The sequence below is a fragment of the Manis javanica genome, chromosome 1 (genome assembly GCF_040802235.1).
Source record: "Manis javanica isolate MJ-LG chromosome 1, MJ_LKY, whole genome shotgun sequence".
NCBI lineage: Eukaryota > Metazoa > Chordata > Mammalia > Pholidota > Manidae > Manis > Manis javanica.
This window is the reverse complement of record NC_133156.1, coordinates 221913779-221936510: the sequence shown is the minus strand read 5'-3', so window position 1 is coordinate 221936510 and position 22732 is coordinate 221913779. Positions and strand designations below refer to the sequence as shown.

General features: G+C 51.2%; 1 protein-coding gene across 3 annotated transcripts; it reads left to right on the top strand.

Annotated features, from left to right (window-relative positions):
- Nucleotides 1-3194: 3194 nt before the first annotated feature.
- SLC35F6 (solute carrier family 35 member F6) lies at nt 3195-22572 on the top strand. 3 transcript variants are annotated; one of them, XR_012122348.1, is made up of 7 exons: nt 3195-3413; nt 11437-11509; nt 12239-12410; nt 12663-12875; nt 13685-13795; nt 15091-15633; nt 22434-22572. XR_012122348.1 is itself a non-coding variant. In XM_073215581.1 (6 exons), exons 1-6 carry the CDS (start codon nt 3337-3339, stop codon nt 15561-15563), a joined length of 1119 nt encoding a protein of 372 aa, XP_073071682.1. In that variant the 5' UTR covers nt 3196-3336; the 3' UTR covers nt 15564-22391. The 3 variants fall into 3 exon arrangements, 1 of the variants encoding a protein (XP_073071682.1); XR_012122349.1 differs by lacking the exon at nt 22434-22572 and adding an exon at nt 18893-22391; XM_073215581.1 differs by lacking the exon at nt 22434-22572 and having other exon boundaries at nt 3196-3413; nt 15091-22391.
- Nucleotides 22573-22732: the final 160 nt, after the last annotated feature.

Here is a 22732-nt window from a genome sequence, read left to right as displayed (position 1 = left end):
GCAAAAACTTGTTCAAAACAAAACAGGTCTGACCTGGACTGTCTGTCCATGTATCTCTGTTCCTCCCAGGGAAAGTAACTCTCTCCTAATCCAGAATGTGATTAAATTGATTGGGAAAATGTTCAGTCTTCCAGACACACCAGAAGGGAGGCTGGCCGTGAGCTTTGAATACAAATGCAGGGTTTTCAGTGACTCATTTTATCTGACTCTGGAAATTAAAGGATCTTTAAAGGTAGCATGCAAATTTGTTCAAAATGTCCCCGACTTCGGAAGAAAAGGTCTGAGGACTGGATCGTGTTCTTATGCAAATCACAAGAAGTGATATTTAATGCAGACAAGAGGTCCTTCTGTGTACCTCTGGCTAGACCAGCTCTGACATCACAGGGGCTATGCTAATTCTCCCTGTAGGGCCTCCCACTGCACTTCCACATCTGTCCTCCTTCCCTCTGAAACAAGCTGTGATGATGATCATTCCCATTTTATAGATAGGAAAGGAGGGCTCTGAGTAACTGAGGACCTGAGCCGTGTTCACTTTGCTCTAAATGGAAGACCCAGCTGGAGGCTGCCTTCTTTCTTCCCTGTCAGGGACAACTTGTACAGATGTCTGCACTGCTGAAGATTCCGCACTCTCAGGGGCACACGAAGCAAGTCCTATCTCCTTCCACTGCTCCATTCACACTCAAGGATCCTGTGAATGGGGTACCCCTAACACTTAATAAATTTCCTCATTTTGCTGAAAATTTGCTGAACTTGCTCCCTTTCATATAACTCCAGTCTCCGCAGAAGTTGTCTTTAATCAGGACAGTCGAATGTGAGCAATTAGAAGATAACTGCTCATCTTATGGCCAAGATCCACGCCCAATGAAAACTGGCCCACCTTTGACTTTCTACAGCCTCAGAAAGGTTTAAGGTTTGGTTTGAGGACGCATCACTTAACCAAGGAAATTAGGGCTTCCCTAAGTATGAAGCAAATTTGTATCCAACATACACATTAAGCTCTATCCCTTAATTTCATCAACTAATAATACAAAGGATTTTATAAGGCCCATGTACTAATATACCCCCAATTCCTCTCTACTTTTCTCAGAATCCCCATCTCCCGAGACTCTGATGCCTTAATCCCAGGTTCCCTGCTGACGTGTGGACACTAATGTCAACCCTGGTTTTCACCAGTAAAGCCAAGTCTACCCAGTCTGGCATAGACCCAGAGCCTTGTTGTAGGTCCCTCCTCAGCATGAGGGCTGGCTGCCCATCCCCATGGTGTGCACAAGGTTGTCTCTGCTCAGAATGCCCCACTTCTCCAGATGGAGCAATCCTGCTCCTCCTTCAAGTCCCTGCTTAAATCTTCCCTAAATTCCAGCTTCATGGGGCTGCTGTGAGAATTGGGGCCACAGAGGTCAAGCACAAAGGAAAACAGACAGGGGTCTTGATTCAGGAGTGCTCTAATTGTCCCGCCTCTCTCAAAGAATCTATCCCATTCCCAACTCCCTCTGCCTCTTAAACAGGTTTACGATCTTCAGCTGCTGCCTGGGCACTAGAGTGCTCCCCTCTCTCCTCCATAGAAGCCCACACTCCTTGAGGGCAGGGACCTTGCCTCACTTGCCTCTTGGGGCCCTGTACCTGGCTCTGGGCCTGGCACTTAGTGGACTCCACGCATATATGCCAATCAATCTTCCTGTCCCCTGAGCTCCAGGGACACCAGTTTGATGAATGGGCAGAACATCATGATAAGTTAAAATTCATTTTATGATGTGGCTGTAAAGACAAAGACTGTGCCACTAATAACATCATGTCGGGCTGGTGACACCACTGATCATTAGTAACCTTTACGTCACCAGAGTACTCTTGGCTTAAACACCTGTGGGGAAAATGGTCCACAACCCGACTAAGTGTGTCACTGTGCTCTGTGGGAACTACCTCGGATGGGGATGGGCTCTCCAGCTGGTGTGGACTATCCTGGCGTGCCTTCTGGGGTAGAAGCTGTTTCATTCATCTCTACAAGCCCCATGGTCTCAGTAAATATTGTTGGATAACTGCATGGATTCCCTTTAAATCACATGAACCTAGTGGTGCTATTAAGGATAAGAAGCTCAAAAGAAACCTCCTTCCATGTCCCCATCATCCACACTGACTGAAGAGAGCAGGCTTCAGTGAAAGAAGAAGGGAAGTTCTTAGATGGTCTGTGGTTCCAGACACACTCCACAGTCACTCATGCCTCCATGCCACCACAGTCGCCATTCCTTCCTCCAGGAAAGCCCTTCCCCTATATATCTGGAACCTCCTACATTTTGTCCAGGCCCCCATTTAACACCTTCTCTGCCAGGTCTTCCTGCAACAAAGGGGTCTGGTGCAGTCCCTTGAGAGCTTTTCTGATTCAACACTGGTCATCTTCACAAGTTCAAGTTCCTAGGGTGAGCAGGAATTGGCAGCAGTACCTAACCTGCATGTCTAGTAACAAGATCTACAGTGACAGAAGGAAATGTGCCCACTGGGTCTGAAGCAGTTCTGCCAGGCCTTGTGCTCCAGCCTGTGGTGTGACAGGGAATGGGGTACAGACTAGATGCCTGGAGATGAAGACAGAGGACAGCTGCGAGCTGAGAACTAGGAGTAGGATTTTAAAGAGCTGGAAATCCTCTGCAAACCAACCTCAGTCTTTCTGCTGTGGATGCCTCCAAGCATAATCCAGGGAATCCGCCAGGGAGCAGTGAGGTGAGCTTGGTGGAGGCGCTGTACAGAAGGCACGGATTTGGGGGACACTGAAGAATTTGTGTGCAAACCCCCACTCCATCACTCACTGGCATGATCATAGACAAATCACTTGGTTTCTCTCAGTTTAGTTTCCCTGACTATACGATGGCCTCCGGGGGAGCTGGAACCAGATTCCTAAACCATTTTTCTGGAAGATGTGAGCACCGTTGCGGGCTGGGATCCCTAGGGAACGTCCCAGGAGTCCCAGCAGTTCCTTGGTACCTGGTAGAGCGGAGATTGCCAGTAGACATTTCCACTTTGCGGATTGCCTCCGACATCGTTCAGCTCTACCTGTTCAAATTGTGTACAAAACGCCAAATGGGGAGATCTGGGCCCGCGACTTGCCACTGTCACCATACGGTAACCAGTACGCCCAGGTCTGGCCTTGCAGTACCAGGGCGCAGAGGCCCGCCGCCCTCGGGGGGCGGGGCGAGCCAGCGCGGGGCGGGACCGGCGCGGGTCACGTGACGCCGGCCCCGGAAGCGCTCGTGAGACCCCCTCCGAGTGACCCTGCCCTGAGCTGTTGCGTGGAGCCAGCGCGGAGGTCGCGGGGACCCCAACGGTTTCGCGCTCGGCGTATCCGCCGCCATGGCCTGGACCAAGTACCAGCTGTTCCTGGCCGGGCTCATGCTCGTCACCGGCTCCATCAACACGCTGTCGGCTAAGTGAGTCCGGGCCGGGCCTGGAGGGTGGGGCGCTCTGCGGGGCCTGGCGCAGCCCGCGCTGGCTCTACAGATCCCCGCACACCTTCCTCTCTCCCCGCTCTCGGCTCGCCCTTCCCAGCTTCACCTGCTCGCCCAGTCTTTCCGGTCGGTTCACGTGTTTTATGGGCCACCTAAGGAGTGCGAGACCCCGGGAAGGACGGAGACAGGCCGTGACCCCGGCCGCAGGATCGCCGTGTTCTTGATCCCGGCGAGTCACCTCCTGTCTCCGCGCCTGTTTCCTCATTTTTCTGTTGTTTTTTACCCCCCCCCACCACCACACACACACACTAATGTAACTATCGCCCAGATGTTTCCTCATCTTTAAACGGATAGGTTGGACCGGTTCCCCTCTCCAGCCCCTTCCCACACTGGCATGCGGAGCGGTGGGCTGGGGGTGGACGGAGGCCGTGAAGGTGGGAGGAGGGAGGACTCGCATACTTGTACACGCGAGCTACAATAGAGAGCATGTAGGGCGAGTGACTAGTGAGCGTGGAGGAGTGTGTGGATGGAGAAGGAGGGCCCTGTAGGCCCCTTTGGAGGAAGGGTTACCCCTGGGCCTTCAAGTTTTGGGTGGGATTTCTGCCAGTGGTGGGGACATCGAGGTAGGAAACAGCGAAGGCAGATAGAAGTGGATGTAACTAGCACCAAATACCCAGGCATGATTTGATCCCACAACCAAAGAAGAGCCTTTGAGCAGGGAGTGACATGCTAAAAGTGGTATGATGAATCTGGTGGTCAAGGTAAGAGAGTAGTTTAGTGCAGGGAAATCAGTCCAAGCTACTGCCTAGCAAAGGAGGGGATCTGTAAGGGCGCAGTGAGGTGGGAAAGGAATGGACACCGTGGGAGCAGAATGAAGCCACAGGTACTGACCCACAGGATCAAGAGACAGATCACACCGGGGTTTCTGCCTGGGAGAACAGAAGGCATTAACTCAGCCAGCGAGGGCAGGTGGGCAGTTCAGCTCTGAGGTACGAGGGTGGGGTTCTGGTGGAAAAGTGAGGATAGTCCCCAGGACTGTCGTCAGGCTGAGGGACCCACACGTAGCCTCCTCTGTGAAGTGTGGGAGGCCCAGGAGGCTGCCTCTTCTGGAAGTTCTTTGTCCCTTCTTCTGCCCCTCTGTCACTATAGATCCCCAGTACCCAGGGCCTGGCCTTTCTCTGAACCAATTCAGGGTGCACTTGGAGAACAGTGGACAGTGGCCCTCTGCCAGTCAGCCCTCACTTCACCTGGGCCATCCCATGCTCCAGAGCAAGGGAGAGTAACCCTGGTCACCCTCTGGGCTGTGCTCCAGGCCCCCTGGCAGGGCAGGAGGCAGGGGTGTTCTATCTTATTCATTTTTGAGGCATTTATTTCTAGCATATCCACCGGTGATGTGAGAAATGCTCCAGAAGAGAGGTCTGGGAGTATTCAGTTCAATTCATCAGATATGTATGAGTACCTACCATGTGTGAGGTGCCATCTGGACCCAGGGAAGGAGACAGAAGTGACCAAGAGAAGATCCCTGCCTTTGGGGTGCTTAAAATCTGAGGTGGAAGAGACAGATGTGTACATAGTTGACAATCACAGTGTCCTCCCTTCTCCAAAGGAGGTGGAACTCTGAGTGGGGGTCCACCTGTCTCTCTGGGTGGGCTCTGGCCAGCTGTGTCTGTGTCTTGTGCTGGTCTCCTTGTTCTTGTGGCTTCCTAATGTCACTCCCTTTGCTGAACCCTTCGCTATAAAAGCAGCTCATCCTGAGGACTCCCATCTCAGGATCTGAACGCAGCAGAACACAACATCCATCTGTGTTAGCAGCCGAGGTCGCAGTCAGGTGCTTAGAGAGTGGCTGTGGTCTGCCAGGGCTTTTGTTCCCAAGGAGAGTTAAGATTGCCAGTTGCTACTGGGATAAACTGTGCTGACTCAGCTCCTTCCTTTAAAAGCTCCAGACTGGTCAGGAAGGAAGCCAGGGCATCCTCAGCCCCAGGAGGCCTTGTCCTTGGAGGTTGCCTGAGAGGCAGGAAAGAGGCTTCCAGGTGGAGACCCAACCTTTGGTCCTGTCCTCTGCCCTGTAGCCTGATGTGGGGCCTCTCAGGAGCTGCCTACTCAAGTTGGGCCTCAAAATTGGACCCGAACCCTGTTATAAGGCCAAACTGTGAGAAGGATGCTCTCAGAAGGAACTTGGAAGAGTGGCTGTGTACCTCATGGTGGGACTTATCAAGTTGAATCACACTCTGACCTGCAGTTTCTGGCAGGGACAGACAAGAATGTGACCACCACAAGTGGTAACCAGCTAATTTACTGAGAGCATCATATGCCAGGTCCTGCTCTGGCCGCCTTGTGTGTGTTAATTTAATGAATTCTCATAACCACTCTGTGACGTAGGTAAACTCATTGTCCCTGGATAAGGAAACTGTGATGTGGAAGGGTGCCCAAGCTCCACTCAGCTATTGAGTGGTGGAGTTCATATTTGAGCCTAAGTCCTCTAGCTCTAGAAGCTCTGCCCTTCGCCAGCAATCTGGGATGGAACTGGGGACTTCTCTAGTCATTTTTAAGGCATTTAGAGTTGTCAGAAACACAGAAATCAGCCATTCTAATTCCCACAACTTACAGATGAGATCCTAAGAGGAGTTTCTTTTTGTGACTCAGCTGGGTGGTGTCAGCAGGGACCAGAACCCAGGTCTCAGCATTTTGGCCCAGTCCTGTCCTTTGACAACCACAGTGCCCCCAAGTCCCTCTGCCTTGGGGATTTCCTCCCACATCTCAGACAGAACAGACAAGTGTGTGCCCATAGGAGTTGTAATCCTCTAAGTGGCATCTCCCATCCCTGCCATCAGTGTCCTACCTCCCAGCCTTGCCCTACCCCAGTGCGTCCTGCTACCATGCTGCTTATCTTCTCCCTCAAGCTGGAGGCCACTCAGGACTCAGATTTAGCGATTGCAGTAGCCCCTTGCAGCTGCTTGGCCTGTAAAAAGAACACGTTTCCCTCCCGGGGTACAGGGAGGACCTTCAATGTGGATGAGGAAGTGAGTGAGAGCATATGCCGCCTGCTATGCTGGGACCACAGGTCAGCTGTCCGCTGGAGGAGGCTGCTCTGTCCACTCAGCAGGTTTGGGCAGGCTGCTGGGAGACAGGCCTGCCCTGGCTGGGATGGGGGCACAGATCACATACTCCCAGGAGGAAAGCCACCACTCAGGCTGGCCTTTGGCCTGTCTCTGGGTTTTGGCAGAGGGTCTCTCCCCATGAAGTGTTTCCTTTTCCTTTCTGGCTGCTTTCTCCCACCTCGGTGCGGAACCAGTGCCTGTCTGTGTGGTGGTGCCCTGATGAGAGCCCCACTCTCCGGAATCCAGCTGGGGGTTTGCATGTAAACAGCCATGGTCAAGTAGACACTCAGTAAGGCCCAGATCCCCACTTCAACTTCTGCAGGCTTTGAACCCCCAGCCAGGGAGGGGCTATGGGGGTGACTTTCTGTCCTACAGTCAGACCCTCTGGGTGTAGGGACCCTGCCAGGAAAGTGGCAGGAGGCTGGATCCTCTGGGCCTCTGTTAGGGAGGGCTCACCATTCTGTGCTAGCTCTCACTTTGCCGGGGCAGCTGCCTGTACCATAGAGTCCCTGGGCCGGCATGGGGCTTCCAAGGGGCTCTGAGGCCAGCTGGAGAAAGCCTTAAGTCAGGAGAGCTGTATATGGAGTAGAAAGAGCTGAGGCTTGGAGGCCGAGGGATTAGGTGAGTCCTGGGCCCTGTAAAATGGGTGTGACTTCCCCACCGTCCTCCCACATAAAAGGCAAGATGTACTGAGGAAGATTTTCTAACCCTTAGAGATGGGAGGGCTCATCATTTATGGCCACTTGCTGTGATAACCCAGAGAATAAAGAAATGCTGAAGATCCCAGGCAGAGAAAGAAGCTGACTCACTGGGCTTGCCAAGCCAGGGATGTGAGAGGAAGTGGCAGAGATTCTGTGGGGAGGGGACACAGCTAATCGGTTTGGGGAAGCCATGTCAGCCACTTCCTCAGTCTCTGTCAGCCGCTCTCTGTGCTCATGCACAGACACACCTCTCAGAATGCTGAGCCTTGGGTTTGGCTGAGCAAGGCCACACTCACCCCCAGCAAGGGGAGTCCCCCACCCCAGCCTGCCAAGGCTCAGGGAGCTCTAACAGAAGCTGCTGGCCTCTGCAGCATCAGGCACCTCCTGTGGGGATTCAGCCTGACCCTGGTGGGCCCCCACAGCCCTCCTGCCCTGGAGACGGTGGCCTTCCCCCAGGATGCAGTATCAAGGGAGAATGGAGGGTCAATCTGCAGAGTTTACCCTCCCCCGACAGCCAGGGGAGTAGGAAGAATCCGGAGTAAGGAGCTGATAGGAGAACCTCCAGTGTGGAGGCAGGGGCATGGAACTGGAGGTGGGGACCGCGGGTGCTCATCCTTTTTGGCACCTGATGAGCCTGTGTCCCTCAAGCCCTCTCCAGTCTCTGGGTTCCTCGCCTGTCAGCTGAGGAGCTTCCTGAGATGATGGCTGAGTTTCTTTCCCCCCTCGGCTCTGAGGCACTGCAGGGGCAGTAGTAGCTTGAGGGCCCTCAGTCAGCAGGGTAGGTCCCAGAGCACACGTGCTCTCTCACAGAAGCTGGAGCAGAGCTGGGGCCAAGCGACCTAACGCAACGCAAGGCGAGATGGCTCCTGCTGTGTGGAAGGGAAGAGGTAGAAGGAGCAGGAAAGAACTTTCAAAGACTCCCACCATGTGCCAGGTCTTACATACCTTATATTATTCATTACTTTTGACAATTCATCAGTGTTGGCATTTTTACCCCCATTTTATAGATGAGAAAACTATAACTTGTTTAGCCTGTGAGACTCAAAAGTCTGAGCTTTCTATGTATCTTGCTGCCTTTTCTGACTGTAAATTCAAGGAGAAGGGTTTGCCCCTAGATCCTCCCATTGCTGACTGTATGAGTCTGTGCATGGCTCTCTCTGCCCCCAAACCTTGAAGTCCCCATCTGTAAAATGACAGTAAAGTGCTCAGCACGGACCTGGCACACAGTCAGTGCTCAGTGACTTGATTATAAGAACATGTTAGTGAAGTATTCTGCAAAAAGCCAAGGGCGATCCCACCTGCGGGGTCGTTGCTGTCATCCCCAGATGAGCTGGGGCTGGTCTTTGACTTTTGTTCTGTGCGACCTGGGGCCCTTTACACCTGCAGGATGAGCTGAAACCTGTCTCAGGGCCAGGATGAGAAGCCTGACTCTGTCCCAAAGTGCCTGAACTTCTCCCTGGCCTGAAGAGAGGGTAGGCAGGTCAGCCAGTCCTGCTGACACCTAATCCTTTGGGCTGCAAGCCTGCTGCAGGCCCTCAGATACAAAAAGACTCCATTTCCCCTGCTGGGACTTCTGCCAGCCCCAGCCTGTTCAGGCACCACCCTTTGGAGAAAGCAAGAGACTGCTGGAGAGGAGGGGAGGCAGCTCTGCATCTGCCCTACAGCCAGGTCTCCATGGGAGCCTTGCTCCTGGGGACAAGCCCAGCTGGTCCTACCAGCAGGGGCACCTCAGCCCCAGGTGGGGAATCAGAACTTACGGAGACATTGCCTCTGGACTCTATTACCTGCCTGTTTGCTAGGTGGGGTCTGGAAATCCCAGTCATTCAAACAAAAATGTTTGAGTTTCTGTACAGTAATGTGCCAGGAGCAGGGGATCAGAGATGGGGAAGTTGCTGGATGCTGAGCTCCCACTCTCTCAAGTGACAGTGACTCCAGAGCCAGAAACTGATAGAGATGGGAGTTGTCATTTCTTGGCTCCCCCACCAGATCTGGGGGGGCATCTTGAGCCCACAGTGTGCTCTGGGTGGGGCATCAGGATGAGGAAGGGGCTTCCACACCTGCCCTTGCCCTAGGCTCTGGTAGGCCTCTGTGGGCTTGGCATAACCTCCATTGTTCTCTTGTGGGAGCTCTGGCTCCAGCCCTGGGGATTCCCGTCTCTGACCTCACATGCTCTGGGGCAGTTGGCTCTGCCCCGTTGGTAAAGCTTGACCTCTTTATGCTTTCTGCTTCTCAGTTATGCTCAATTCTCTCACCTAGGCCCTCCCAGAGTGCTTTTTCTGCAAAAGCAAGCCTGGGTTGTAGAGCAGGCCTGCCTTGGGATCCGAGAGCCAGAACCAAGACCCCACAGAGCAGGTGGTTTCTCTTCTGCAGTGGGGCTGTCTTTGCCCCATTGGTTCCAGGACTGGTTACAGCCTGGTCCCCAGACCCAGGCCTCCCTCCCCCACTCCCAGCCAGTTATATCAGAGCTTCTCCCTGCCCTTCAGCTCTCTTTTCACCCTCACCACCACCACCACCACCACCAGTTCCCGGGAACCACAAGCCCCGCTAACTGCCCTTCTTCACATCTCTGGGAGTGGGTGGGGTCTCCTGCTGCAAGATAGGTTTGCCACAGCCCTCTTTGGTTCACTTGCCCTGGTATGTGTTCAGATTGGTGAGTAGACATGGTCTCTCCTTCACAGGTCTGTGCCACCCTCACAGTTGACAGGAACTTCACCACCACTCAGCCTACCCTCCCCACTGCCAGCATCCAGGCATCATACCCCTGCCTTGGGCTGTGGGGAAGAGCACCCTGTTCCCAGACCCTAACTGCTTGGCACAACCAGTGGCCCATTCTCACAGCATTGTGGGGGCCACAGCAAGCAGAAGGCTCCCCTGCCTTTGGAGAGCTCAGGCTTGTTGCAGAGATGAGCCAGCAGAGTAGGACTAGGCACCACGATGTGGCTGCTTTCAAAAGAAGTCCTGAGTCTAACACTTAAGGGACAGCCACCGCCTACGTGTAGGGTGTTATGGAGAGAGGGGTTCAGTGGCCCACAGGAAACAGCCCTGGGTCTGCACCGACATGAGTCAGCAGTATGATGTGGCTGACACAGTCAAAGCCATGTCAGCGAACCAGGATGGCCAGCAAGAGGAAGAGGTCGCCGTCTTGCCAGGCTCATTCTGGCTCAGATCATATGCCCTTGGCTCTGGGCCAGGCCCACCAGAGTGCTTCCAGAAGTCATCAGTCACAGGAGTGTAAGGTTAGGAAGGGCTGTGGCCGCTGAGCCAGAATATGAGATTTGGAGAAAGGTGGAAAAGTCGAAATATCTGAAGGGCTTTCAAATGAGAGACCTGGCTAGACCCCAGGAACACAACTAAGCTCAGCAAAGGTGAAATTCAGGGACAGAAGCTTTAGTGCATGGATGGCAGACAGTGCAGAACAGTCAGTTGTAGCTGCCCAGAGCACTGCCATACAGGATTCTGGGCTTCTGCCTGGACTTGGTGGGGAAGCATGCCATAATCACTTATGCCATCTGCCGGGGTGCTGGCTGGGAGGCCACACCACGAGCACGACGTACCTGCCACCCGCTTTAGAGCCAGTTCTGGAAAGACCCTCGAAACCCCTCAGGTTATATGAAGGTGACCAGATGGTCTGTGTCAGGCAGTTATTTCTCAGGGCCCTAGTGCCATAGCAGACCAGGGGCCCGTGATAACTTCTGTGCCAATGTGCAAATAAAAAACTGGATTATAGAAAAAGCCAATTATGTTTAAAGTTATCAAAACATTAAAAAAGCAAGTTTATGAGATAGTAGGATGTATGTGTATATGCTTCTTAACACATAAAATTATAAGCAGTGGGTCTAATTACTGTAATTTTGGAGTAGCAATGAGTATAAACTTCACAATATCTGCAACAACACCGTGATAATGAGAATAGCTGTGATTTCTGTGTGTCACAAAGTCACAGGTACTACAATGCTGCATTCATAATTTGAGGAAATGCTAAATATTTAAACTAAAGGTTCCCAAGCCCCCCTATATTCTGTCCATGATCCCAGATGAAGATGCCTTGCTGTGGAGAGTGGCCCCTTTGAGAGGGAGCCCCACTCTGAGCTGAGTTCCCCAAGTCTGGCCTCTTGGCCTTGAGAGGAGCAAGCTTGTTGGCAGGCACCAGGGCACAGTTGCAGAGCCTGCTGCCCTGCCAGCATTTGACCTCTCTCTCTGCTGCAGGTGGGCGGACAACTTTGTGGCCCAGGGCTGCGGAGGCAGCAAGGAGCACAACTTCCAGCATCCTTTCCTCCAGGTATCTGCCCCTTCCCTCCGCACCTCTTGTCTCCCAGGCTTGTCCCTGTGAGGCCCTGCTGTTTCCTGACCTGAGGGTGGAGCCTTCCCCTGCTCCTGGAAGAACCTCTACTTCTCTCTCTCCCTGCCCAGAACAAAGGCCAGGGTGTGAATGCCCCTGGAGGGCAGAGGGCACAATCCACTGTGGGAAGCCTGCACAAGTCCTGGTGGGTGGTCATGCCCTGGGCACCATGAGGCCAGCCCCACTGTCCAAGTCGGGACATATTTGGAAAACATCAGTCCCGGTGGCAAAACCTGCTGTCCATCCACAGGGAACCCAGCCCCCACTGGGACAGGGCACACACCATAAATGGAAGACACCTTATTGCCAGACTGGGAACTGGTCTAATTTCAGCCCCAGCTCTGCCAGCAACTTGCTCTCTGACCTTAAATAAGTTCTGGAGCCTCTCTGGGCCTCAGTTTCTCCATCTGGAACTTGACCGGGGGTTAGCTTAGATGAGTGATTTTCAGACTAAGCTCTACATAGCCTCAGGGTCTCCGAGATGTTTGGGGGCCTGGGGGCAGACCTTGGAGGCAGTCAGTCTCTGGCCTCCCACACATAGCAGCTCTGCTTCTGTCTTAATTTACACGCTGAAATATAGGTAAGCTCTTGTTTGAAGAAAGGTGTTAATGTTTTTGTTAAAGTTGGTCCTCCTTCCAGCCCTAAGCTTCTAGGGTTCTGTCCCTGCAGGCAGTGGGCATGTTCCTGGGAGAGTTCTCCTGCCTGGCTGCCTTCTACCTACTCCAATGCAGAGCTGCGAGGCAGCCAGATGCCGGCATGGATCCCCAGCAGCCCTTCAACCCCCTTCTTTTCTTACCCCCAGCCCTCTGCGACATGGCTGGGACCAGCATCATGTATGTGGGTGAGTAGCCAGGCCAGGCTGACAAGGGCTCAGCGAAGCCTGTGTCCCAAGGGGGCCACTGGCGAAACAGCCACCCCTGTCCCCAGCTCATCTTCGCTCACTCCTACCCTCTCCCACACACTTCACACACAGCCATACAACCAAGATTTACTGAGCACAGACTATTGGGGTGCATGTCTTCAGCCCTGAGGACTCAGGAACTAGCCAGCCTCGACCCTTAGGAACTAACGCCCTGTGTCTCTCCTCTCCTAGCCCTGAACATGACCAGTGCCTCCAGTTTCCAGATGCTGCGAGGAGCAGTGATCATATTCACAGGCCTGTTCTCGGTGGCCTTCCTGGGGCGGAGGTTGGTGCTGAGCCAGTGGCTGGGCATCCTTACAACCATTGCAGGGCTGGTGGTTGTGGGCCTGGCTGACCTCCTGAGCAAGCATGACGATCAGCACAAGCTCAGCGATGTGATCACAGGTGTGGCTGGGGTCTGGGGTCTAGGGCCCATCCTGTCCTCCCTTCCCTGGGAGCCCAGCACAGAGTCATTCAGACAAACTTTTCCAAGCTCTTCTGAATGCCAAGCCCTGGAGTAGGGCATGTGGGAGACCAGCTGGTGTGGACCACCTGCTCTGGAGGTGACAGAGTGTAGTGAAGACCAGAGAGGCACAGGCAGCATTAGAGAGGGATAGATAAGGAGCCATGAGGTCAGAGGAGGGAGACAGCTTGTGCTCTGACACACCTACGTGCACACAAACTTTGGGATTTGGGAGAGGAAAGGCACAAATGTTATTGAGCACTTAGCAAGTGTCCAACCTGGTGCCAAGCAGTGTATATTCGTCATCCCAATAATCCTCACAGCCCCAGAAAGGAAGCACTACAGCCCATTTTAAACAATGGAGTGACCGCTCTGCTCATTCAGATGCGGGATTAAATCAGAATGTCCACCCCAAAGCCTATCCTTTCTCAAAAGACTTCTTGCCCCATCATGTAGCGTTCAGGCCCAGGCAGGTCTCTGGACCTTCTGGAACCTCAGCCCTGCTGGCCTGCCCCACCCCTCAAGGGCCAGGAGATCAGGCATGGAGGCTCTCATGACTGTGCCTCATGAACTGCATGGTGCCCTGCAGAAGTCAGGGGCTCTGGCTATTGTTATGTCCCTGCAGGAGCTGTGTCCCTCAGCATCAGGCCCGTCACCCTGCCACAGCCCTGTGGCCTTGCTCTCTCCCTGCCTCCCAACACCCCAACCCCAGTGCAGCCCTTACTTCCCCTGGGCCTCTCCTTTCCCATAGGGGACCTGTTAATCATCATGGCACAGATCATCATCTCTATCCAGATGGTGCTAGAGGAGAAGTTCGTCTATAAGCACAACGTGCATCCCCTGCGGGCAGTTGGCACCGAGGGTATGTATGAGCCTGAGTACTGGGACGAGGGCTGGTTGGGCACACCAGAAGCTATCACAGAGAGTGAATGTGCTAGAAGGAGCACAGAGCCAGGTGCTGGGAGCTGCTGGGCAGGGCTGAGCCTCTTGTTCCCATTACTTCCTCTCTTCCCCATGCATGTGTTAACACCTGCCATGCACATGTCCAGGAGCTCTGGAAAGATGAGGAATGTAAAAGAGAAGCAAGCCCAAGAGGAGTTGAGAGGAGCTGAGCAGCAAGAAAGGACCAGGCAGTGCAGTTTAGCTTAGATCACTTGTGCTCGAGTGGTGCTACATTGCCAAGCATATCTGAGTGTCTTCAGGCAGCCAAGATGGCATTCGAGCTGTGGATTTCTACAGGCAAGAGCAGGAAGGAGGGAAGTCCAGGCAGAGTGAAGACATGGAGCTGAATGTGAATTTGGAAACCAGTGAGTAATAGTTTGAGTGAGGTACAGGTTCGATGTTGGAAAGTGATTAGGAATTGAATAGGTCAAGGTCACATGGAGAACCTTGAATATTGGGCAAGTAGATTTAGACTTTAAATGACAGGCAGGAAGGAACCACCAAAGGTTTTGAGCAGGAAGTAATCAAGATTATGATTTAAAAATAGGAAAAAAGCAAGGTGGATTAGAGCAGTGCCTCCAAAGTGTGGCCTGTGGGCTAGTCAGGGAACTGTTTGTGCCTAGTCCACAGTGAGCTGAGGGCTTATGACAGAATGTTTATCAACTAAATCAACTATACCATCAGGCATATTGTTCCTGTTCCTTTTTTTCCTAGCAAGACTCTGAATTAAGCAGTACATTGATTTGCATTCTGGTCCAGCTCCTTGTCACAGACCAATGACACTGAATTAGACAGCAATGTTTTTCCACACTTGTGAGAGCAATGAGTGGTTACAGCCACAATTCTTGAAATCAATAGAATAGAATTAAAAAGCACCAGGGAGCATTATACATTATAAGGGTAGCGGTTTTGTGAAAGTGCATGTGTGTGCATGCCTGTGCACATATATACTGGTCACATAGAATATGTATTTCTTACTCCTGATCCAATCAGAAAACAGACTGAAGTGGAGAAGAGGCAGCTCAAGCCTATGCAGTAGGCTGTTGAGAATTCCTCAGGAGAGAGTCGGCTCCAGGACCTGAAAGGAAGGAGCGAGCTGGTGTGAGGGCAGCAAGGAAGGGGTGGCAGGAGCTGAGCGCAGCCTGGGCTGGGCTGGATGCCCTGGGAGTCTGGGGGCCGAGTGGAGAGGGCAGCGTGCTTCCTCTCCTCCTGCAGGCCTCTTTGGTTTTGTCATCCTCTCCCTGCTGCTGGTGCCCATGTACTACATGCCCGCTGGGGCCTTCAGTGGGAACCCTCGAGGGACACTGGAAGATGTGCCGGATGCCTTCTGCCAGGTGGGCCGACAGCCACTCATCGCCCTGGCGCTGCTGGGCAACATAGGCAGCATTGCTTTCTTCAACTTTGCGGGCATCAGCGTCACCAAGGAGCTGAGTGCCACTACTCGCATGGTGCTGGACAGCCTACGCACTGTTGTTATCTGGGTACTGAGCCTGGCACTGGGCTGGGAGGCCTTCCACCCACTGCAGATCCTTGGCTTCCTCATCCTCCTGCTAGGCACTGCCCTCTACAATGGGCTGCATCGCCCCCTGCTGACCCGCCTGTCCTGGAGCCGGTCCCCAGTGGCGGAGGACAGTGAACACGAGAGACTGCTCAGTGGCTCTCGGACTCCCATCAATGATGCCAGCTGAACGTCCTGCGAGTTCTCTGCTGCTCCCAGGATGTACCTTGTTCACCCTGAAGCTGAGGCCACACAAGCTGGTGAGCCGCAAGTGCCCTGTTCCCAAGGCCTCACTCTGCCCCTCCCCAAAAGACTCCCAGGGCAGCTGTTGCCAGAGAAGACAACACAACACCTAGGTGCTGCTTCGACACCACCCCTGAGTTGTTTCAGCCCCCATAGGCCTGAGTGCAGTGACTGACCCCCACTAGGCTCCCCACAGCCCTCCAGGCCCCTCCTGCAGCACCAGAGCTAAATCATGAAATAGAATTGCAAGAACTAATGACCCTAGGATTTCTCCCAAATCATAAGCTAAATCTGGTTCTCCAAAGAAGAGAGGTCAGTGAGCAAATTCAAAACAGAACTGAACACTGTGTTTTCTAAAACATAAGATGTTCTCTAGCCCTGTTTGGAGACCAAGGTTCTAGTTCTCCCCAGCCCATCACCTAGTCACTCTGGGCCTTGGTGTGTCCTGTCTGTACAGCAGAAGGTATGGCTACTGTGACTTTAGTATCTTCCCCCCCAGCTGGGCCCATGCTGTGGGCCTAAGACCTGGCCAACCTGGGAAAGGAGTAACACCCACTACTGGGAACGCCCCTCTGCCCACAGTGCCACCGTCTCCTGCCTTCTTCCCTGTCCTTGCTCACACCCCTCAAGGCCTCCATGCTTGGAAGAGATTATGGGGAATTCCAGGCAGCTCTTGGTAACAGCGTGTATGAACTATTTACCTTCCATTTCAAAGATGAGGAACCTGAGGCCTAGAACTTGTAAGTTATTGAGCAAGAGGGCTCTCCTGCTGTGGACTCTGGCCATGCAGCCATGTGGTCCGGCAGCAAGCTGGGCTCAGGAGTACATCTGGGCCTCAGCCCCTCCCCAGTAACATGACTCTCTAGAGACCCTTCCAGGGTGACGGATCTACCAGGATTCTACCACTTAGATTTATTCTGGTATCATAGGCATCGTAAGTGCTTACCTTTCATTCTCTCGCATAACAGCCTGTCCAGGTGGATGCAGAAGAAACCTGTGACCTAGATAAGGTTAAGTGACTTTCTCACAGAGCCAGTATTCCAAGCTAGGTTTTCCTGATTCCAAACGTGTGGCCCCACCTACCATACAGGTCTCTCTGGGATCTCGGGGGGAATTTCCTATGGCTGGGATAGAATAATTGTGCTGTTGTCCCCGGTAATCCCACCCTGAAGAGAGAGGACTAGTATCAGGGACCCCAGTTTGCTGAGCAGCCCTTCGTTCCAGTGTCCTTGGCAGTTTCTGGAACCTCAGACCATTTTCCTGGGCAGCAGCTCAGTCCTAAAACAAAACACTGGATGCCTTTCTTAAAATAGATTCTGGGGAAGGGATCCTTGACAAGCAAAGCCCTCAGGCTGTGTGGGAATCTAGCAGTTACTATAGCTTGTTGGGAGAGGAGGGCCTCTCCATCCCACTAGCTCCTGGTCCCAGGGGCCCCTGAGCTGCTGTGGGCCACCGTGTATGTCACAGAGAGAAGGAAATGGGGAATGAGGGTGGTGGGGATTACAGGTGCTTTGTCCTAATGCCTGGGGCTCTAGAATATTGTTGTAGGGCTTTATTCTAAAAAGAAAAGGGAAATTGGCAGTATGGACTCTTCTTTTTGAATAGTGGGAAAGAGCACAGGGTTGGAATGTTCCTGGCGAGGGCATCTAGGGTATTGGGATGGAATAGCTCTCATGTACCAAAGCACAGACATCACCCAGTCCACCATTCATTGTCCACATGAAGAAACTAAAGCCCAGAAAGAGGGAAGAACTTTCTAGAGCCACACAGCCAGTGCCAGTCAAGGCCAGATTTCCCGGTCCTCAGCCCTCTCATCCCCTTCTGCCCCAGGGAGCATATCCGGGAGCCTGTACCCTGAACCAGGACTGCTCCTCCGCCAGGGGCTGCTCCAGCCTGTGCTCTCAACTGTGCCAGCCACTTGAGAGGGTGTTGGGGAAGCACTTGGCCTTTGAGGGCCACCATGAGGGTCTGTGTTGATCTTACTGTTGAGGAGCTGGGGGGAATTATAAAAGGACTTCAGTGGTGAGGGTTAGCAGAGCATGGGGAGTGGGATGCCCCAGCAGGCCTGCCACCAGCTCAGGCAAATCACTTTTCCTGGAGCTTTAGGTCTCCACATCTCTAAATGGGAAAGCCAGCCTCCACCTCGCAGAATGAGCATGAAAAATAAATAGAAGGTGTTTGTAAATGCCAGTGCACAGTGGAGTGTCACGTAAGTCTGCACTGCCCAGCAGGGTGGTCTGTTGAGACACTAAAGTCCCAGAGGGGCACAGCGCAGTGTACTGGTTTTGCTCAGAGGGCTCTATTTATTAAAACACACCATCATGGAGTAGAAATGTAAAATTCCAAACAGTTAACAAGATAAAATAGGATGCCTCAAGATTTTATGCCGACAGTAACTACCCTCCCAGCCCTCGGAGATGTGTTCACTGTCTCGCTGTCAGGGGTGCTTTGGAGTGTCAGTTTGAGAAGGCTTGCTGTGTCATGCTGGCCACATGGGAGGGACAGTAAGGACCTCCACTCTCCCGCTGAGTCTGGAGGGTTATGGGGAATGGCTGTGGCTGTAGCCTGCCAATCTGAATGGAGTAAGAGAGGCCTGAATGGTGGAAGTTTGGTGTGGAGGCCCTGAACCCCAAAATCAGAATTAACTAATAACAGACTTCTGTAAGTATTGTTTCAAATATGCTGTGATTTAAGCCATCTGCATTGTAGTGAACTGATCACTCTGCCACTTGCAGAGTGGTGCTGGGGGAGCCTGGGGCTGGGGTTTCCTCGAGGACTACCCCACAGGCCCTCAAGTAGCCTTTGGACTTGTCTCCACCAGGAACCTGCCCACGGAGGCAGAGATTTAGGACTCTGCATGTCACATGGTTCCATTTGCCTCCACTTTGTGCAAAGGTCTCTGTGTAGTTTAACCAGCAAATAGCACTGGAGGTAAGATCTCTGACCCCTGTGCGGACACTCCAAGGAGTGGAGCAGAGGAAAGCAGTAGAGTTAGGGATTGGATGACCTTGGACAAATCGTGTTACCTCTCAAGACCTTGACAACCCATAAAAAGGAGAGGTTCTCAGCATTCCTAAATGTGTTCACCTCCCTGACCTTTATAGATTGATATTCTTCATATTTGTCTTAGTTTAGAGCCCCTGGCCTTCTGTTGACTACATCCTTTCAAAACCCAAGGTCAGCAGGGGGTTCCCTATGAGGCCATAAAAGTTTATGAATTGCTCTTCATGAAGAGCACTTGTTGAAAAAAATTTTAATAAGAGACTTCTATCCCAGAGTTCAGCAAACTTTTGAGAACTGATGTCCTCCAAGGATTGTGGCACATCAAAGAAAACGGGACGTGAACATGTAAAGAAAGAATCCCAGCACCATGTGATGTGCAAAAGGCCTTTGTATGAGCGCAGGGGAAGGCATACAGGAAAGAGGAGCTAACTCAGCCTGGAACTATCAGAGCTCCGCTGGACCTGGGTGTGGAAGGACGAGCAGGTGTCTTCCTGGCTGGGGGGTAGGGAAAGAGGAAGTATTCCAGGAAGAAGGAACAGCTGATAAACACAAAAAAGGTGTAAGTGTGTCACACACTGACTAAGTGTGTACCTACTCAGGTAAGAAAGCTGGTATGCCTGGCAGTAAGCGTGCAGCGCACAAAGTGGCCACCATCTCAAGGCTGGAGAGGTGGGCCGGTGCCCGGGTAGTGCTGTGCCTTGTAGACTTTGCCGAGGTGACAGAACTCTGTCCTAGACAGTAGAGTGCCATGGAGTATTAGGCAAGGGAAAACATGCCCCCAGTTGCTGTCTTGGAAAGATCACCCGGTTGTTACACAGACAGGTTTGATTAGAGTCAGGAGGTACTGAAGGCAGAGACTAGTGAAACAATCTTAGATTAAGTCAAGTCTTACCTAAAGAAATGGTGAGAAGAATCAATACAAGAGCTATTCAAGGAACAAACTTACATTTTAGAGGCCTTGGCTGTCGGGTCCTCTGTTGTGTAAACCATCACCAAAGTGAGTCTTCGAAACAGACTGCTCACCCTGGCCTCCATCTCCAATGGCCCCACTGAGTATCCCCTAGTACAGCTCCAGCCAGCAAACTCAAGAAGATTCCACCTTACAGGACTGGAGACCCAGTTCAATTCAGTCTGCTGTTGAGAGTTAGTCTTCAAGTTAGTCTTCTCAAGCTAGGCAGGAACTCCCACCAGAGTTCAGGAACAGCCAAGGGGGATGTCAACATGAGCATCACCAAATCATCCAAAGGTCATCAGCACAAAATAATGTTCGTTAACTTTTGCTTATTAAGTAAATGTCGGAAGAGGAAAAGGCCACCAAAATCAAGATAAAGACTTGAGGTAGATCATTTGGGTTCTGTGGCAGTCTGATGCTGAGGGTAGTGGTCTTGACTATGAATCCAGAGTTCCGGACTTGGCTCTGACTGGTGGCCTGAGAAGTCCCTTTCCCTCCCAAGTGTTAGTCTCCTTATCCCCTGGATAAAGGAGGTAAACCAGATATGCTCATAGATGTCCCCAGGAATCTGTGGTCTTTGTCCCAACGGATGGTCTAGAGAGCCTTCCAGGGCTGACCAGCAAAAGTCCCTACTTAGTGCTGGAGCTCATGATCAACCTTAATACCCAAAGAAAATGCCATTTTGGTGGAGTTCACTTATTGTAATTCACTCACTTCTGCAATTGAAGAAGGGTGAGACCTGGCAGGATAACAGCCCTCAGCCCCACCCTGTACAGGTACTATATATACAGGGCTGGCCCAGGCCTCTCCAGAAATCAGAACTTGGCCCACTTCCTTGGGCCAGCCTCTCTCTCCCCAAGAAGTGCAGAATCCTCTGAGGATGAAGGTCCTCTCCTGGTGCTCATTTTGATCCTGGCTTGGATGGGATGGGTCACCTCACAATTAGGTAACTTACCTCTCCTACTGAGTTTCACATGCCCTCTCCTGCTCCTACCCAGGGTCAGTCCAAATGTTCATCTGGTTTTGAAACTGAATTAAGATTTGGACTACTAGGAGCTTTTAAAAAGGCTACCCACTTTGGTCTGCTCTCTTTGGTCTGTCCACTCTTACAAACACTAGAATAATTCTCCTAGGGCCTATACCCTGAGATTCTTCAGTTCATTGTCCACCAAGATGCCACTGTAACTCTTCAATGCCTTGGCAATCTGCCTGCCTGTCAGGATGCAGCCTTTATTTCTAACATCGGGAGGATCACCAAACTAGAAGAAGCTTCTAGTCCTCCCATGTTAATTAGTTTCCCTATTTCTCACCCCTTCCCCCAGATGGTAGCAGGGAACAGAGAGAGTAGGTGGGACGGATGGGCTTTTCCTCTTCATTAAGTCACTATTTGTTTTCTTCCCAATTGTTTAAGCAATCACATTTGTTGAGAATATAATAAGGGCTATATAATAATTCCGATGAAACTGTGCACTGATGAATGTAAATTGGTGCAGCCACTATGGGAAACTCTATGGAGGTTCCTCAAAAAATTAAAAATAGAACTCCCATATGACCCAGCAAGCCCACTTCTGGGTATTTATTCAAAGAAAACAACTTGAAAGATATACATACCCCCATGTTCATTGCAGTATTATTTATAATAACCAGGATTTGGAAACAACCTAAATGTCCATCAATGGATAAATAAAGACACTATTATATACAATGGAATAATAATCAGCCATAAAAAGGAATGAAATCTTGCATTTGTGGCAACATGGATGGACCTCAAAGGCATTTTGCTAAGTGAAATAAGTCAGAGAAAGATAATACCTAGTTTGATCTCCCTTAAATGTGAAGTAAAATAAAAAGATCCTATTTTCTACCTTGTTTTCTATTTCTAATAGAGCAAAGAAAGGTCTATAGCAGAATTAATGAGCGAAGATGTGCTCTGTCTGATTAATGGGTGTTGAGGACTGATGCAGCTGGACTTCTTACCTCTGTTGACCTGGACTGTTGAAAAACAATAGTCTTTCTGTGACTTAACTGCACCTTAATGGATTGAGCCAAACATTCCTTTTCCTCCCTTCCTTTGCTCCTTTCTTTTTTAATTGTCATGAACTATACACAACATAAAACCATTTTGACCATTATTGCATTATTAAGTGTCCAATTCAGTGGCATTAAGTACATTCACTTTGTTGTGCAACCATTACCATCAACCATCTCCAGAACATTGTCATCTTCCCCAACTGAAACTCTACCATTAACACTAACTCTCCACTCATCCTTTTCCCCCAGCCCCTGGCAACCACCATCCTGCTTTCTGTCTCTATAAATTTGACTACACCTTGTGTGGAATCATAATATTTGCCCTCCTGTGTTTGGTTTATTTCATTTAACATAATGCTTTCAAAGTTCATCTGTGTTGTAATGTGTCAGAATTGCCTTTCTTTTTAAGACTGAATAATCTTCCACTATAAATTACATTTTGTTTATCTGCTCATTGAATATTTGGGGCTATTGTGAATAACACTGCTATGAGCATTATTGTACAGATACACCTGTTCAAGTCCCTGCTTTTAATTCTTTTGAGTACATACCCAAAAATGGAACTGCTGGATCATATAATAATCCTGCACTGAATTTTTTGACTAATTGCTATATTGTTTTCCACTGTGGCTGCACCATTTTACATACCCACCAGCAGTGAATAAGAGTTCTGTGAAATCACTAATTTTGTGTGACATCTTTCCTGATTTCAGTACATGTTAACTGTTGAACATTTTTAAAATGCAAGAAAGCGAAGTGTAGAAAATAAAATCTGCTCTATTCTAACTATCCAGCTCTGCATTTGACCTGAATACATCTTATTCCCAACAGGAAGTGAAGGGCTGGTTGCCCTGGGACGATTCTATCTATTGCAATGCTGGAGAGAGGGATCCAAGAATAGTGCTGAGGCCTCCTCTGCCTGACCCCATCGTCAGAGCCCGGATCCTGGCTGTCCCTCGACCCTAATCATAAGTAACGTTCATGCAGTTAAACTGGCTTCTAGCCATATTCGTGAGGTGTTCCTGGGAAGGTTGCAGGCACAACATGGGGTTGTCACATTATCTGTGGGTCAGTCTCATCTTTAAAAAGCCACGTCAGGGTTGGTAAGGCAAAACATAACATGTTTGAAC

Bases quoted from the DNA above. Each gene is read 5' to 3' on its own strand.
- SLC35F6 (XM_073215581.1), top strand. From the start codon at position 3,337: ATGGCCTGGACCAAGTACCAGCTGTTCCTGGCCGGGCTCATGCTCGTC. The intron at 3,414-11,436 runs GTGAGTCCGGGC...TCTCTGCTGCAG, and splicing joins ATCAACACGCTGTCGGCTAA to GTGGGCGGACAACTTTGTGG. The intron at 12,411-12,662 runs GTGAGTAGCCAG...CTCCTCTCCTAG, and splicing joins GACCAGCATCATGTATGTGG to CCCTGAACATGACCAGTGCC.